General features: G+C 41.4%; 1 protein-coding gene across 5 annotated transcripts in view; it reads left to right on the top strand.

The window, feature by feature from the left end:
* SPATA18 (spermatogenesis associated 18) overlaps positions 1–8,559 on the top strand; it is a 151,182-nt gene extending 142,623 nt beyond the window's left edge. For all 5 annotated transcript variants that reach the window (XM_069201418.1, XM_069201408.1, XM_069201401.1 and 2 more), the window contains 2 exons: positions 1,018–1,072; positions 4,663–8,559. In XM_069201418.1, coding sequence (XP_069057519.1) covers positions 1,018–1,072; positions 4,663–4,670 — 63 coding nt within the window. In that variant the 3' untranslated portion in view covers positions 4,671–8,559. The remainder of the gene's footprint in view (positions 1–1,017; positions 1,073–4,662) is intronic.
* The last annotated feature ends 9,275 nt before the right edge of the window (positions 8,560–17,834 follow it).

Here is a 17,834-nt window from a genome sequence, read left to right as displayed (position 1 = left end):
ATTACGATTAAGTTATCAAGAAGAAATGCAAAGTGTGAACACTCAAATGTAGCTACGTTGATCAGCTTAATACATTTGGTTATGTTCCCATTGGGTCTTTGTTTTGTACAGATGGAAACGATATCCCGATTGATTAAAAATGATTAAACTTTTGTTCATTTGTACTTTTTACATCAAAGACTAGATTGACCAAGCATATAAGCATGTCATACTAGCCAGTATATTGGATCTGATCTGAGTTTTTTCTCTTTTCATGTCACACAGTCACCGTGTGTTAGAGAAGATATTTATTTTCAGGCAATTTTATGTTTCCAGCATAAAAGAACAGAAAAAAGTAAAAGTCACATATTAGAATATTAGAATAAATAAGCAAAATAGGCATCACTGTAACACAGGAGTAAACAAAATGGTCCTTTATTAGATTACTGACTTTATATTGTGACCCTGGCTACAAATGGCAACAGGGCACATGCTAGCATTATGTAAAACTATATAAATGAAAAGAACAAGCATTGGGAAAGCCTTTTGATCCTGGCAAAAGCATTAACAATATCCTGCAGTACAAAAAGAACAAAAAGCTTGCATTCAGTGTAAAATGCATCAATGAGTTAAATAATTTAATGTGTGATGATTGAGTGCGCCACTGAGAGGGAAAATAGCCCTGTATGTGTTATGTTCCACACACACCACTGGATGAAGAATGATACATCAAACAATCAATCGCATAAGGTGAGAGAGTAATACTCCTGTGGGCAGAGCCAAAGCCAACTTTTAAAGAATGGTAACCATAGGTCTTGCAGACAACTGTATTGTGAAGCCAGGTCTAAAAGTAAACAGCCAAGTTGTGTTGCTTGCTTGCAATCATTCATTACATCTCTACATCCACACTTTACTGTAAAGTGATATAGGTATGGAGAACGTTTTCTAATAGGTTCAGGCAACAGCTCACAATGCTACCATTTAGCTTAAACCCTTAGTTAATTGATGTCTTATACTGTTGTTTGTTGAATCCAACAGGCTTCCAGAAGTCGCAGCCGCAGTCCATCCCCTCTCAGACGAAGTGGAACACCAAGTAAGTGGGTTAATGGTGTATGGTTAGTTAATTATTTGCCCAGGAATTACATTTCAGAAAGGATTGCTTCTGGATTATGAGGAAGCATATCTTGCTGCCATCCTTATGTTAGAACTATGCTAATAAAGGTAACTAAGTTTTAATGTTATTGGAATCTGTTCAGAAGCTTTTTTACAACCTAGCCTGCTTGATTTTATCTTAAGTTCTGCCTTCATTTACAAGAGTTGCCTTGTAAAAGATTGAGGAATATCTTGGCAATCCTAGAGATACTTCTATGTAAATCAAACAAACTGAGACTTGCTGAGTGGCATCTGGTAGATCTTTTGGGCATCTCAAAGGTGCTTTCAATATCTTGAGATTTTCTGTAATGCAACTTGTTATTGACTTCAGTGAAATAAGTGAGGTTCAATGTTAATCTCTTAACGGTCTTCAGATAAAACCTTAGTCAAACTAGTGCAGTGTCTGCTTTTGACTCAGATGGGCAAGTACTGGTAGCAACTTTCTCTTGCTGTCCCCATTGATTTTAATGTGTGGAAGTGTTCTTTTCACTGAACATTTTCATCAAGATTTCTGAGGACAACTTGTGCTTCGCAGACATTGAGTTGTACTGTCACAATGATGACTTACACCTTTCAGTTCCTATCTCAGTCTATGACTAGGCTGATTGAAACTGACGTAATTGAGGAATGCATAATGACTGGATAAGCTTTACCTACTGTGTAACTAGGCATTTGTTGTAAGGCTGTAAATATAGTCATATAAAATTGCTACAGTAATCTAAAATTGAGTATGGGAAAAACGGTGGTCCTTAACTGAGACACTAGCACCCTTTGTGGTAATACCAGGTCTTCCAGGAGGAAGGTGACCGTTCGTTTTCATATCTCTGGTAAGGAGAATGGTACTTGAGATTGTGCATAATAATTACAAAAGAATGTTAATATTTAAATTATTCAGAATTTTCTAACCAAACATTTGTTTACTTAGAGAGGGCTCAGCATGAAGAATTAAAGATCTTGGAACTAGAAACTGAGCAAAATGTCTACACCTGAGGGTGTACGCTTGTGACAGTGTCAGTGGGATCCTTGGTCAGATACATTTTGTTTCTATTACATCAAGCTGATCCACATAATCTAGTCTTTTCTTGAAAAACAAAACAGTTGTTGATGCTTAACTGGCACCACAAACAATGACCTATTTTTGATGGTGCTAACAAGATCACTTTCATTGTCCCTAGAAAAAGAAGGCTGCACTTAATACTTGTTGAAATCAGCATCACATTAAAAATATTGACCTTGATGTTCCAGCTAATTACTGCAAGGCATTATCACTGAAAAGCAATCATAATTATTTATCGAGAAAGAGGTTTGTACTCTAATTTTTACAAATCACTTAGAATTCCCAGACTCGTCCAAACCTCCATATAAGATCATGCTTTTTCCTGGTATATGCCTGAATGGTGTAACTGCTTCTTAATGGGAGCCTCTGCCACCTCTGGACAAGTAACACATAACCTTCTTAAATGTTCAACTGTGCTTCAAGCGGGGTATGCAACTCAGTTTACTTCTGCATGGTATCTTTATTGAATACACCTTCACAGTTAAGGCCTTCTAGATGGATTAGTGCCTCTGGATGAATGCCAGATAGTATTTCTGAATGTTGAACAATATCCCCGGTAGATTTGGTGTCACAGTCGCTCACAAGAGGATTCTATAAAGCACTGATATATGGCAACTTCGATCTGCAACCTGACCACTTTAACATTGTGGCAAGTCTACCCACCCCAATCAAGTGATGCGCCCTGGCCCCGTCATCCAGCATCACCATAGATTAAACTGCCATCACCATGAAGTCCATCCACTCTGGAGCTCCATCAGAACTTTGCACCCACCACTTCTTCAATAAGGGGCTCACCCCAATCAGCAAAGCCTTCACCCAGATCCTCAATGCCTCCATCTTCTCAGACACCTTCCTGGGAACCTGGAAACATGCTGCAGTTAGAAGCCTATTAAAGTAACCCTCTGCAGACCCAATTGAGCTCCCCAACTACAAACCAATCTCCCTCCTACAATACTCAGCCAAGGTTTCATAGAAACTTATCAACAGACACCTCACCGACCACTTCATTAACCTCCAGTTCCTAGATGTCACTCATGTCTAGATTCGCACCCAACCACGGCACGGAAATAGCACTTACCACCGCAACAGACAACATCTCTGTGATCTTAGAGGAGAAATTGTGTCTCTCATTCTTCTCGGTATCTCAGCAGCTTTTGACACAATAACACACCCCACCCTCATCAGACACCTACACGAGATCGCATTCAAGGACCTGCTGTCCACTGGATCTGCTGCTTTCAAATGGTCAGCCTAACACAGTACACCTCAGAAGCCCAGAAACACATCTGCAGAGTGCCTCAGTATTCATCCCTCAGTCCCACCTTTTTCCACACATTTATGACGCCACTAGCCAATGTCATACGCTCCCAAAATGCCAACATCCTCTGATACAGTGACAACACACAATTCCACAACTCATACTATCCCTCTCGGATAAAACCCTGACACAAGGAGCACGTTCAGCACCTGGATGACCAAGGTCTCTGCCTGGATGAAGTCCAGCTGTCTCAAGCTCAACACCAACATGACAGAAGTAGTGATCTTTGGATGAAATATCTCACCCTGGGACTCCACCTGCTGGTCGGTCTACCTCAGGCCAACACACACCTCCAGTACCCATGCCAGGAACCTCGGGATCATCACTGACAACAGGCTCGACATGTCCACACAAGTCAACGCTGTTGCAGCTTTCTGCTTCCACATTCTGAGGATGCAGAGCAAAATCTTCAAATGACCCGCCAAAACATCTGAAAAACCATCACCTACACCCTGGTCAGCAGCAGGCTGGACCACAGGAATGCTCTCTCTTCCGATGTAACCAAAAAACTCACCAGAAGACTACAAACCATCCAAAACACAGCAGCCAGGCTCATCCAAACCTTCCATGCAGGACTTGCATCATACCACACTTCAGGGAGCTCCACTGGGGCTCAATACACAAATGCCGTCTACTCAAACGCCTGACCCACTCAGGAAAAGCACCTAAGAACACAGACTACCCAAACAATGACATCTTCCATTAACCAGCCAGATGCTGCCGCTCATCAAGACTCCTACTCTCACACATCCCACACATACACAGAAATAGAGACAGGAAGTCAAGCCTCCTCACACATTGCTCCTAAAGCTAGGAATGACCTCCACTACACATCAGAGCCCCCTCCTCTCTTCTTGAGTTTGCAAGAAGCTGAAGACTTGCCTCATTGAGTAACTGCCGTACTCCCACCCAAATGCACAACATTTTCTTGCACTAATGAACTATGCAAACCTTTGGGTGGACACTGTTACAACATACTCCTGGGCGTATATTCTATTATAATGCTTAGTTACTCCTCTTTACTAGACCCACTCAATAGAAATGCATCCAATAACATAAAAACAATAGCACCAGTTTCAATATTTGATTTGTGTGTAACTTGTTTCATACGCAACATTAAACATACTCTAATGTCTATGAATATTTCTCCCAACAGGACTCTAATTGACGGGATGTGTTTGCGGGTCTTTTCATCATGATCAATCATCTTCAGTGGTGCTTCATACTTTTCAAGAGTACCTCAGACCTCACTTAAAATAATGTGAATGGCAATGCTGTTTCTCTCGATGTGGAGCATATTAGCAAGTTTTTATAACTCTACTGTGTGTTGTTTTTTTTAAAATATAATGTTAGCTGAAATAATTTCTTGATATCCAAATTGCATAAACGTCTAAGATCATATTCTTTATGTATGTAATGAACTCTTGAAAACTTTTAAGGTAAACATGAAATTTAGGAAAGGGTTGCTGTATCCACTCTGAGACCAGATGTGTTTCCTGAAGCGAGAAAGGTAAAAAAAAAAAACCCTGCACAAATGAAGTTGTTGTCACTTTAAGATGGTCAGAGTGGAAGGGCAGGCAGGTATTTAACTATAAGATGAGTTTTGCACTTCACATTGTAGGCTGATCCATTATTAATGCATTGGACAAAGTAAACCCCAAAAAGATACCTGTGATGGATTTTCTATTACCCTGTTTATATGTTGTGGTTGATGATATAACATTGACAAAAACTTATTTTGAGGCAACCTCGATGTTATTTTTTGTCTTCTCAACTCTTAAACATAACTGAAAATATATTGGTAGTGCTGTAAAAAAACTTTTAAAAGTATTTCATCCTTATTGAGTCGGTTATGCCGCAGTAAACATACTATCCATGTGATAATTTACACCCGCGAAGCCATGTATGAAAATATTTCACCACAAAATCAACAAGAGTACAACATGTGTGCATGGAAAGTCCCAAGAAAGAACAACCACTGTTTAATGTCAGGAGCCCGATTCACAAATTCTAAGGAGAACTAACATTGCATTAACATTCTTAAACGCCATATCGTATTTCTTGAATCAGAATTATTGGAATGTTGTGAATGTAAGTACAATAGTGGAAAATATACTGCTTTTGGATATTTCCTATGCCTTAAGTTTACATGTAAGGTAAGAAAAATGGGTGTTCATAGGGAAGGGGCAGGATGGTGATAATTTGAAATGTTTTTTAATTTTGTGATCATTCGCAGATATTCCAGTGCATTGTTCCATTCTCATTACAACTCTGTTTGTTGGAGCAGGTGTGTACATGAGGTGTGATAAATCCCCAAATGCATGTTCACAGGTAGAGTTGATGAGGATGTTTTGTCATAAGGAAACAAGGTAAGGTGCAGTTGCACCTTATTGATAACTGTACACATGCAATCATCTGTTGAATTAGAGTTATGCAAATAAATCCACAATTTTTGTAGATTCAGCTATATATGTTTTAGGAATTTTGTGAACCCCTTAAATGTTCTAAATCCATTCAAGTCATTGTAAGAAAACTATGAGAAGAAGTATGCCTTAAAGTACCTTATGAATTGGGCCCAAGGTGTGCAAGTACAAGTTCATACTTTCCACATAACTAGGCCAGCCAAATATTCTCATCTTGGCTCTAAAGATGACTTGTCCTTGGCTATAATGATTGGGACGTGAATGGAGGGCTAGCAAGAGCCTCCTCCTGTTAGATTCAGATATTACCAAAGCACTGTGACTATCAAGCTACAACTTAGTTATGCAAGGAGTGCTTGAATTTGAAATACTTAATCATGTTACACCAGAACAAGAACATCTGTTTTCCCGTATCTGCAACCAAGAGCGGCTTGCGGGTTGTGGAAGGAGCGGGGTGGCACGCGGGGGAGCGGAGGGGGTAATAAACTTTAAAATAAATTACATTTTAAAAAAACACCTCATACCTTTTCCACGCCCTCCCGCGCTCCTCTTCCCTGCTGGCTGGCTGCACCCAGGCACAAGCTCCCAGCCTGCCCTGCGGCCAATCCTGACGCTGCTCTGAGACGGCCGGCCAAACATACTTGCGCTCTGAGGGGGAGTGCTGAGCACTCCCCTTCAGTGCATGTCACAGCCTGTGGCCCTGCCCCTTTAAAAGAAAAGGAAACAGAGTTTATTTTCCTTTTCTTTTAAAGGATTTGCTGCTGGCGGAGGGTGGGGTGGGTAACCAATCCTCTGCCCTTAAGGAGGAGCTGCCCCTGTCTGCAACGTGAACGCATACAGTCAAGCTATTTTAGAGCTTCATTGTTTATTGCATACCACATCCTCAACTTTTCCCTTGTGCTATGAAGGACTGTGAGTTGATAAAATAGTGGTTGTATAGTGTTTATAGACATGTACAGATGTTTTTATACACGCGGGCTGTACAGCTCTCCCTCATTTCCCACTTTGATTACTGAGCCCTCTTTTTATTATTTATGATATGCCTCCATTATTTTGCCTCTGTTCCTGTGATCCTACTCCTTTCCACTCGAATTATTTTTTGGTGTCAGTTTCTATTTTCTCCTAATGTCAAGTCTTGCCTGTGTATTTAGTGTACACAGTGCCAATCCGATCAAAAAAGATGTAATATTGAACTGCACTGTCATAAATTGTCAGGTATTTCTTAGTTTTTTCCAAGTTTAAATCTAGGTTTACTTATTTTACTCAGTGAGATTATCCCTCTTAAGATCAGACGTAAAGACCTACTTGCTGGATTCAGAACTCAGCGGAAAGTCCTGTAACACATTTCTGTTGTCTAAGCACCTACCCCCCTATTACCACTCACAGCACCCTTTACCTTACCTGTAATCCACAGTTTTCTTCTAGAAATATTTACATATTGTGGTCTCAGCTATATAGTACTCAAGGGTATTAAGGACTGACGATGTTACCACAAGCTGAACCTACTCAGTCAGAGTACTAGTTATTACAAGTATGTGGGGTGACTTTTATGCAGAACGTGTTGCCAAACCTAACGTCTGAAGGATGAAAGCAGGAGACTTGATCTTAAAGCCAAAGTTATTTAAGTTGATGCAAATGAATATGACCTTTGGGGTTTGTGCAAAATGGTTTCTCAATACAGTGTTATCCATGATCAAAATGATAATTAAGATACTTCACATTATTGCATGTGACAAGTGTTTGTTTTGTAAATTCCTACTAAAGAAATGGACCTGCACATCAGCACTTTCAAAGTTGACTTTAAGTAACTGGAAGGTGAAGCATGGTCACATCATGTTTTAATTCAGATCTTTTGATGTTATTTCATGTTATTTTGTAATTGTTTTGTTTTTATGTCTATTCTGGTGGGGAGGTGTTGGAGGTGTTTAGGATACATTTCTTATTAGGACTTGTCTGTGGCTCTCGTCTTGTGGTCATCTGTGAATCACAAGATTGTGAAGGAGAAAACAAGGAATATAATTTGACTGGAAGTAAAAGTTCATTTGCTCTATTATTCTATACTCAAACTCTTTCGCCAGCATTTCAGAGTAGCTTTACAGATGAAACCAGGAGTACTTGCCTCATTAATAGCTCAAGCCTCAAATCTCAAAGGAAACGGAGAACATGGAGACATTATTTTGCAGGCCGGTGCTTCACCATCGAATTTTCTGTGGTCCAGAAGAGAAACAATTTGCCTGTACTACCTCCTGAGACTTCTCACACATTTCATATACACCCAAGGGATGCAGATTTACAGACCGTTTCTGAAATAGGTCTCTCATTTGCTCCAAGGTATGACTTAAGATGGCCAAACTATTATTTATGAGAGACATTTATCACTACAGGTCCTGGTGCATTTTGCCTTTCATCATGGTGTACTATATATATTTGAGCAAACACGTTTTTTCTTACTTTTGTGACACTTTTAATATCGAGACCAGGCACTGTCCATTGAAGCTCAGTGTGTTTATTCTCTAATGTATGAACGCCATTCAGTATCTCTTTATGGCTCTAAGAAGTAACAGTGTGCAAAAAGATCTGGGTATTGCTTTAAATGTGATTTTTACTTTAAAATAAAATTATAATTTCACGGAGTTCTGTTGTTTCATAGTCCATTTATACATATATAAAATGTATAGAGAATAGACTTTGTGACATTACTTTTTAAACCTCTTGCCTCACAGCCCTGCTGTACGCATCAATGTCTTGCTTAATATAAAGGCACCAGGGCAGGCTATACATTGTGCTCTTGCCATTTTGTTTTTTTATGTGTTCAAATGTGTTTTTCACTAGTATCTGTTTAAAATCGGGCTCTATAACTGAGTGTGCTTCGCCTGTGATTCTGGATTTGTATTTTGTCTTCTAAATATTTTATACGCTTATCACATTTGAATAAACATTATCACCGTTTTGCAAAGGGACAGGCCATTATTAAAAAAAAAAAAGCCTATATGTGACCATAAAATGTTGCTTACAATAGAATACAGACATCTTAGCTATGTACGCTCTGAATGATGATATTGAGCGAACTACCACTTAAGCACTAATCAGAATCAGAATACTAAAGGCAATATGATATGGTGAGATTAACCTTTTGTTTAGATCACCCTTAGGTAGGTAAATGTATGAATTTAATATATCTGCTGTGCCTGGAAACCTTTTGTCTGCTTTGTTTTACTCGAGCTCCACAAGTAGGCGAGACCAGTACCTGTTTGAAGAGAATAAATAGTAACCTTGTAATCTATTGTTTCAACTTAAGTGTGTTAGATCCTGTTCTCATGGACACAGGGCAGGGAGGGGCTACTGGGTCACACCCATGGCATTGGGGTCTTTTGACTCTGGTGTCTCCGGGAGATAGTGTGGGAAATAGACTTAGACTAGTCAAACAATGTATACAAAAGATTAGTGGCAGTCCAGTGTTTTTCTTTTAATAAAAGGAGACACACTTAAATCACAGCACAAATCAGTACTAAGCATACCAAAGTATTCTAGGAATGCTATGGGTGTGCTACACAGGCACACAGAAACTCTAGATTTAACAGAGGTGCCGGCTCCTTCTGGTGACGTGAAGCAGCTTTCACTAGTTCTGTGACCTATAGCACAGGCTTCCTCAGACTGATATACAGATTTTCTAAAGGGGTTGTCATAATTTCAACAACGTCCCACCAAACTCTGTTAGTCAAGTCCCCAATCAATGTTTTGTTCAGACATCGGTGTTCCCTGGGTGACACATAATGGTGATCTCCGGGCACGGGTGTGCAGTCTTCAACTGCACGTTGTTAGCAATAGTGCTCAGGGTTTCATCGGACTTGTTGAGCAGCCCTGCATCCTTACCTCAACATCGGGCAACTGGAAGCTGAAGCAGCGATAGCAAAGGTACTCTGATCGGGCAGGTCAGCCACTCACAGCTGGGGGATTGCATTGTGATGCAGGTTCGTGGTCTTCAGGATCCAGCAAGGCAGAGTCAGCACAGGCCCTTTGGTCTTCCTCACAGGCAGCGGGCACACTGGCGAGTTGCAGGTCCATGCTGGCAAGGAGAGCCTGAGGCAAAATCTGGCCTACTCCGGGCTCATTCCCACAGCAGTCTGCTTCTATTGAATCACTCCTGTTTCTGGACTCAGGTACTTGGATTTTTCTCCTTGGGTAGACTGTTTTTTCTTTTCCCCTCTCTGCTGTCAGGCAGGCTCCCAGGTACCAGGCAGACCTATAGCTCTCTACTAAGATGTGCAGATTTAAGAGGAAGTCCCCTCACACCAGGAGACTAACTATCAGCAGTACAAATCCTGTATCACATTAGCTCCCTGAGATCTCTGTGGAGTACCCCGTCCTTGGTTAGTGAAGAATCTTGGAACTGGAACCAAGTGAGAAAGTTTGGGTCTCTCATATGTGCACTATTTCCATACAGGGAATGTGGATTAACAGTCTAACGTTCAAGAACCAGTTTGGCGTGGTTCCATTTCAGTTTCTACCTGCAGCACAGACACAGTCTTTGTGTAAAGTGATGCCTCTCCCAACATGTAGTGACAAGCCTTTTCCAAGTAGGAGCACTTATATCATAAGTACAATAAGTGTGAATATCTGCACTATCAATCTTCCAGCATGCTGCACTCAAGGAGAAGGCAAAATAAACATGTCCTGCCCAGAAACTTGTCTCCTCTAACAACTGAATATGCTAACTCACCCCGATCCCCAAATATCAACCTAAATACAGAATTCAGGAAGGACTAAGAATGAATTTGCTGATCGCTAGGTTACCAAAAAATATCTAAAGGTAGTACTGTCTCCATCCCTCTTCCCTTCAATATCTAGGCCACCACTCTCCCCTTCAGGAATGCCTGTTAGTAATCTTCCTCTGTCTGGCAAAGCTGTATCACAACCTCTGACGTGCGCCATGACAAACTAGAGGCAATCCAAAATGGCTGCCACTGGCTTCAGCAACCGTGCACTCGCAAATAATGAGTGCTGCTGCTGTTCACCGTCCATTCAGTTGTACTCGAAATACACACATGGATTAAAGCACAGGGTGTAAGTATGACGTGTGAATTGAACTTTACATCTGTAGGCCGGGATGCATCGCACTCTTACTTCGAACAGTGAAAAGGTCTTGACTATATTATGGATTCAAGAACAATATGGTGTCATAATCACTCAAAGTACATGACACAATGACACTTGTCTGTGTTGAAGGATACACTTTTGGTGCAACTCCTGACTTCAGAACCACGCCCTCAGTTTAGTGATCAATTCCAGGCCTACACCTTGGTGCACATGCCGCTTCACATATGTGCTAGGGCCTACAATAGCCAGGTTACCAGTTTCACAAGTAGTCAGTTTACTGGTGGCATGGCTGCACATCAGTTTACCATGTAGGCAACATTTCCGCCCTTCTCTGAGCTTCATGTAATAATAATACGTTGTCTGATTCTATCACATTCCTTTGTTCATTTTGAAATATATATGCTTTGCTTGAACCTTATGTTCAGAAAAGGATTTGGGAACAATTTGTGGAACTAGGATTTAAGAAATTGGGAGGTTTTTATTTTACATTTTATACCATTATTTTATTTTTACTTTTCCCTATCACAAGACTATTTCATGACAAAACTCGCATTGAACATAGCACTAAGAACCGAAAACAATACACCTTGACTTTACACACAAACACAGAAATTATATTTATTCAATTAAAAGAACAAAATCACCAAGACGATGCTCAAAAAATAAAAATTCCTCATAAATAAGTTATTTACAAGAAATACTATAGAAGCTATCCATATCAAATATCGGATTGTACTAATTAGTATCACAAAACTCTTTCTCTCCCTCTCGTTCACATTTGGGTGGCACTACCACTAGGGAATACAGACCAGTCATTACAAAAATACCTGGTGTCATACGCTAACCATCACCACTAGGGCACAAATTAGCATGAGTCTTGTCATATGCCATTGTAATGCCACCCGAGTGGCCCCTGCCTATAAATATAGAAACAGTATTATTGACAAGGTAGACACTTGACAAGAAAAACATTTATTCATTTTATATTTTGAGTGTTTCTTTGTGCTGGGGGTGACCTTACTTCTCCTGGTGATGCAGCGATATTGACGGGGCAGGGAAGGCCATTTCCATTCTGCAGCACAAGTAGAAAGATGTCCCTTCCTGCACAAAAACAATCCTGTCTGCAACACAGGTACCCTTGCACCATGGTATGTGTGTGTCTACGTTGGCGCTAAGCAGCAGTTTGTGCGCCAGCACTGACAGAAAGCAGGAATGTGCCTTATCTTGGTAGATATGGCGCATTCCTACCTGCTCCCTTTCATGCAGCACAGCAAGGTGTCTTACTTTGATACATGAAATAATGATAAATATGGCCCTTAATTTTTAAATGTAGTTGAGCTTTGGCTCACCAACTTCAACTGCAGAAGCCGTTTTACCATAGCTCTTTTTCTGCTCTGCCAAAGCAGGCCTGCTAATACTTGTTAGCGTTTCCTTCTTTCTTCTGTGGTCTTTGTTAATCTCACTTGTGTTTTTTCAACACCTCGGATAATTACTTTGTGCACAGAAGCTGTGTGTCAGTCTTTTCACAGGTGCAACAAGCAGGACGCATCTGTTTTTTCCCTTTAAACACAGTATTCTGGGTAATGGGACAATGTGAGACGAAGAGTAGGACTGCTGATGCCTCTTTAACCTGCTTCATGGCCATGATATCTTTGTGTGCAGCCATTGCTTGACAATGAGACAAACGCAATCAGATGACAGTTTACGCTGCCTGGTATTCTATAAATCCTCAGTCTGACCAATGTAGAAGTTCCATGTACAACACTAAGCACAGGAATTATTTTATTCCTGAACGGTACCTATAGAGGACCCTGCCCCTGACTCTACTACACTGGGACCCAGATACTACTGCTTTTGTAACACAAACTTGGCACAAAGTTTTATAATTGGATTAAGTAACCAATGCAAATCGTGATTTGATTTCAATAGTTTCCCAAAGTAATGCAAAATTGCAATTTTCACTGCTTTATGTTACTCTGCATTAAGTGGGTATTCCATAGGTAGTATATGGGTGTTTCACATGAAACCCGTCATAGGTTTTGAGGCAAATCCCTATCATTAAACATTCGTAGACAGTGATTTTCGACTAAATCTCCTCTAGGCAGACATAGCAAGGAGAAATGTTTACATTTCTAATTTTTCCTACTTTGCATGTGAGTTGCATTGTACAAGACACACAATAAGAAAGAAAAGCATTAAATTATACTTTCTGTACTGAAATGGTCCCCTTCCAGAACAAAAATGTTTCCTTACAGGAAGCACACACCCTTGCAGTGCTCAAGGGTGTGTAAGTTAACTCCTGGCAGCATAAGGTTCACCAGCACAGGCAGAGAGGGAAACAGCAATACCTTTGCAGACATGGCGATGGTCTGCTCTCTCTCCTTCACACAACAAAGCGCAGCAACAAAGTCAATTTGAGTCCGTTTTTTTGTAAATCTGGGCCCAGGTCTGGACTCCACATTTCAAAGCCAGGTTGTTATATCGGCCTTCAACCACCCCTGCTTCTGCCTTACAGTCATTTTTAGTATCAAAGCTCTGTTCAGTGCCATCCAAGTCTTCATTGCAAACTTTGTTGGTCCTCTTTGACCGGGTTGGATGTCTCAAAGCTATAAGAATTTGTGTTCTTTGTTAAGGATTTTTTTTTACCTTTTAGCAGTTTAGTATTGACAGATTTAACACTAGTGGACACATTACCACAAAAAGAGAGAGATATACACCTACTCCCAATGGAAGGGCATGAGGATCATGAAGACAGCTGGGGGGCTGGCCTATCTGTCTCCTCCTTGGAAAATATATCCTGGACAAAGTGTGCGTAAGTCAGGGCAAGGAATTTCTTATTGAGTTGACTGGATCGCAGCAGATAAGACAGCTGGAAGAAATACTTGTAGTTCCCACCAGCAGATAAGAGGATGGAGGCAGAATCCATGCTGATGGAAGGGCAAGCATAGTCTAACCATCTAATTAGCGCATTGGTAGACGTGGCAGGCCTAGTAGCCATGCAGGTATTTTGTGAAGCTTTTTTGTCCTAGGCCAAAGATCAACTTAGGTTCAGCTGTGTTTGAATCACATGCTAACCAAGAGACATGGGAATTAATGAATGATATTAAAATATTTGATCAAGACATCGGGAACATAGGAGACCCTCAGCATTCAATGATTTTCGTGGCGCAAATCAAGGAGGGTTTAGCTGTTTTAACTCCCAACAGCATACTATGCGATCCTCTAGACTCATCTTTCACAAGGACTAGATAGAGGAAGAGGAATTTGTTCAGATCAAACCTGTCTGCCCATAAATGTTTTCTAAAGTACCCTCCCACAAGGCCTCCAGTTTAATAAGATTTTTTTTCTGGATATAGTACACGTTATTGTGTTTCCGGTGGAAGACATTCCTATGAAAGGAAAGGAATAGGCCCACTATACTTTTTTGTACCCAAGTACTTCATCAAAAAGAGGTTGGTTCTATGCCTAAGATTCCTGTGCTTATGATGACCATCTACATAAACCAAAGAGATGTTATGGTCACTTTACAAATTCAATCCTTCTATTTCCAAATCCCAGTGATTTAAGTTGCAGGCAGTTTCTTCTCTTGGGGTTGGGCTGCACCCATTACAATTTCAAAGTGATTCCCTTCAGTGTTTACTAAATACATCGATCTGACATCTTGGCCTTCAAGTCTACACATACCTGGATGAGTGGCTGCTGGCGGCTTCCGGAGGGGAAGGCATAGACATGCTGCAGGTGACACTTGAGGTGATCACTGATTAACTCTGTTGTTTGGATTTTACCCCAAATCTGGGAGACGTTCTTATTGATCACCAGGTAGCAGGTGCTGTTAATGGAAAATCTGATGAACCTGTTGTGGGTGGTGTATGCACAGTCCAGATGCCAATGCTGCCAGTGGTTTCTCTTCTTTTCCCTGAGTGGGTTTGTGTAATCAATAGTTGCAATCCTGTACTGCAGGGACTTGGAAAGGGTGGTGGCAGAGGACACAGTCTCTTATGCCTAGGCTGGTGTTGCTGTCGGCAGAGGTTAGAGGGGGCTGCGGTGTCATGCGGAGTGACACGGACCCTCATGCTGGGAGTCAGCACCATCGTAGGGGAAGCACAAGTTCTCTGTTGCTGTGCTGAGTCGAGACACATGGGACCTCACGCTGGTACTCAAAGTTGCTTGCAGGAGCTCTCAGGTATGCTGACAATTGTGGAGACGTGAACCCTCACGTGGGAGGCTGATGTCACATACAGGCATGTCACAGGCGCAGAAACAAGTTAGCAGTGCCCCTTAACAGGCCCTCATGATGGAGTAATGTTGCTTGTAGGAGGTATGCAAGCTGGGTACACTGACCCTTACAGATTTGAAGCTAAAGGTTAAGTAGATGTGGTAGCCACCGTAGGAGTATGAATCCAGCTGTACCAAGTGCATCATTCAGTTAATGACATATGCTATTCATAAAACCTATAAACAAATAGTAGAAAATAAATCACTTTAACAGAACTCACTCAACAACACGTGTAATTTCCCCAGAAGTGGATAAAGCATATAAATAAACAAATAATAACATACAACAAAATTAAAATCGACCTAGTTGTCAGCACAAAGACACTGGACATTAAAAGTGACCACAGCTGATAAAATACAGAGCCAGGAACAGCATATCAGTTACATCATCCTAACTGAGGCAGTGATTGAGTGACAATAGCAGGCAATTATATGCGACCTCGACTGTAGGGGGGGGGGGCATTAACACGCATTATTGTCAGCAAGTGCGGGCAATGGCACTTAATTATTCACAATATGCACAATTAAATGTATCAGACAGATGCCAAGTAACCAAATTTAATTTAATAAGCGCATAATACAGTGCACCAGGCAGGACAACTCCATACGTCATGTTGCCCGCATTTGGAGCATGTGACCCTCATTTCAGGTAAATGAGCGAACCCGATTTGTAGCTAAAATTGTGCCCTTGTCACTTCCGTTTTAGAGGACATTTCTAACAGTGCGACATTCTGATAGCTATATATATATATATATATATATATATATATATATATATAGTACAGATGAATCTTCCTGTGCCCCAAGAACATAATGCTGCCCATTTTAAGAAAAAAATCTAAGCATTTGTAATTATATCCCATGTGTGGACTGTGAATGGGAGAAAGTTCACTATACCAGTCTTTGCCTTTATATAATTGCTGTAGAAACACAGGCGCACTGGAGACTCTGCTTTCCTTCTCACACTGGCAGCTGCCCTGGCTTTTTAAGCAGGACAGCGCATAGGAGTCAGATGATAGGCGGGAATCCCTCTCTTTTTAAAGGTGTGCAGCTTTATATGTGCCTTTGGCTACAGTTTTGTTCAAATGTTGCTTCTGTATGGTCACAGGATGACCTGCTGGAGCTTGCTTAGGCCAGGGATAGTGAACACAAAGTAATCTTTTTGCTCCATGCAAGTGGATTTGATTTAAACCCAGGCACGTTTTGGGCTTTACACTGGTTGCTGCATGGGGGGGGGGGAGGAAAAAGTCTGTGTAGCGGGATGGGAAGGGAAAGGGGAGACAATAGCTGTTACTATCACTAAGCTCTATGCAGCATCCTACTAATTTAGGAACTACATACATACATCAGGAACCCCAAACTTTGGACACCATGGGGCATTTTTATCATTGAGTTGTGTCACCCTTGTACTAAGTCAGATTTATCAAGCCACGCAAGGCCACTTTGCGTGACCCTGCATGGCTTGGTAAATCTAGGATAACGCAAGTCAGTGCAAATTGATGCATTGCGTTACTCTTCTAAATCACAAAATAAGAGTACGGGGTTTTTATCACGAAGGTAGGTCGGTAGTGTATCAATTGTGACACTAGACCACTCGTGACCCTCAACTAGAGGCAAAATGTGGGTGAGCTGTGGTGTGGTGTGTGGTCTGGAAGGGATCCCTTTTCCAGAAATAAAATTTATTTACGCACTCCCTCCTGTTCTTTTAACAGTGAGGTTGAGTCCGCCCAGGTGGCACTGTCCTACCTGGGTGGGGCTAGGTGGTCATATGATGAAGCATGACACTATATAGTGTGTGAGACCACCTTGTCCGTAAATGAAATCCCCCTTCCAGACCACACACCACACCGCAGCTCACCCACATTTCGCCTCTAGTTGAGGGTCACGAGTGGTCTAGTGTCACAATTGATACACTACCGACCTACCTTCGTGATAAGAACCCCGTACTCTTATTTTGTGATTTAGTATTGTTTTTGGGAGTCGAGTACGGTTGTGTTCCTCCTCTATCCCCCTTTCTCCCATATACTCTCTCTTAGTGTAATGTTGCGTTACTCTTCCCCAGGGAGGATTCCAGGGGTGGAGCGTGGGTGTTTTCATGCATTACCCATGGATTTTGGCACATTCCCTGATTTACCATCACTGGTAGACATAGGAATGCTTCAAAATGCTACACCTCCCAGGTTCAAGATGCAAATCCATTTCATTACTCAAGCAGGACAGCAGCAGGGTAGCAGGACACCAGAGTTGTAGTCCTTCTGGTAGCAGGGCAGCACTGAAGTCCTTCTTCTAAGTCTTCCACAGGTCCAGATGTGTATTGAATAGTGGAGGTCTGACGTCCAATATGTATACCTGGTGCCTACTTTGAAGTAGAGGCTTCTAGAGGTTTTTACCCCTCTGAACCAAAGACCACCAGAGTGATTCCAAAGGCCAGTTGACTGGCCTCCTGATCAGAAACCTCAGGGACAGAACAGGCTTCCTCCATCCTCTAACCAGCACATGGACTCTGCCAGCTGTGAGTCCTACCCTCCTAATTTTA

This window comes from Pleurodeles waltl, chromosome 1_2 (assembly GCF_031143425.1).
Source record: "Pleurodeles waltl isolate 20211129_DDA chromosome 1_2, aPleWal1.hap1.20221129, whole genome shotgun sequence".
Lineage (NCBI taxonomy): Eukaryota > Metazoa > Chordata > Amphibia > Caudata > Salamandridae > Pleurodeles > Pleurodeles waltl.
Note: the sequence above shows the minus strand (reverse complement) of the source record. Positions and strands in the feature narration are given on the sequence as shown.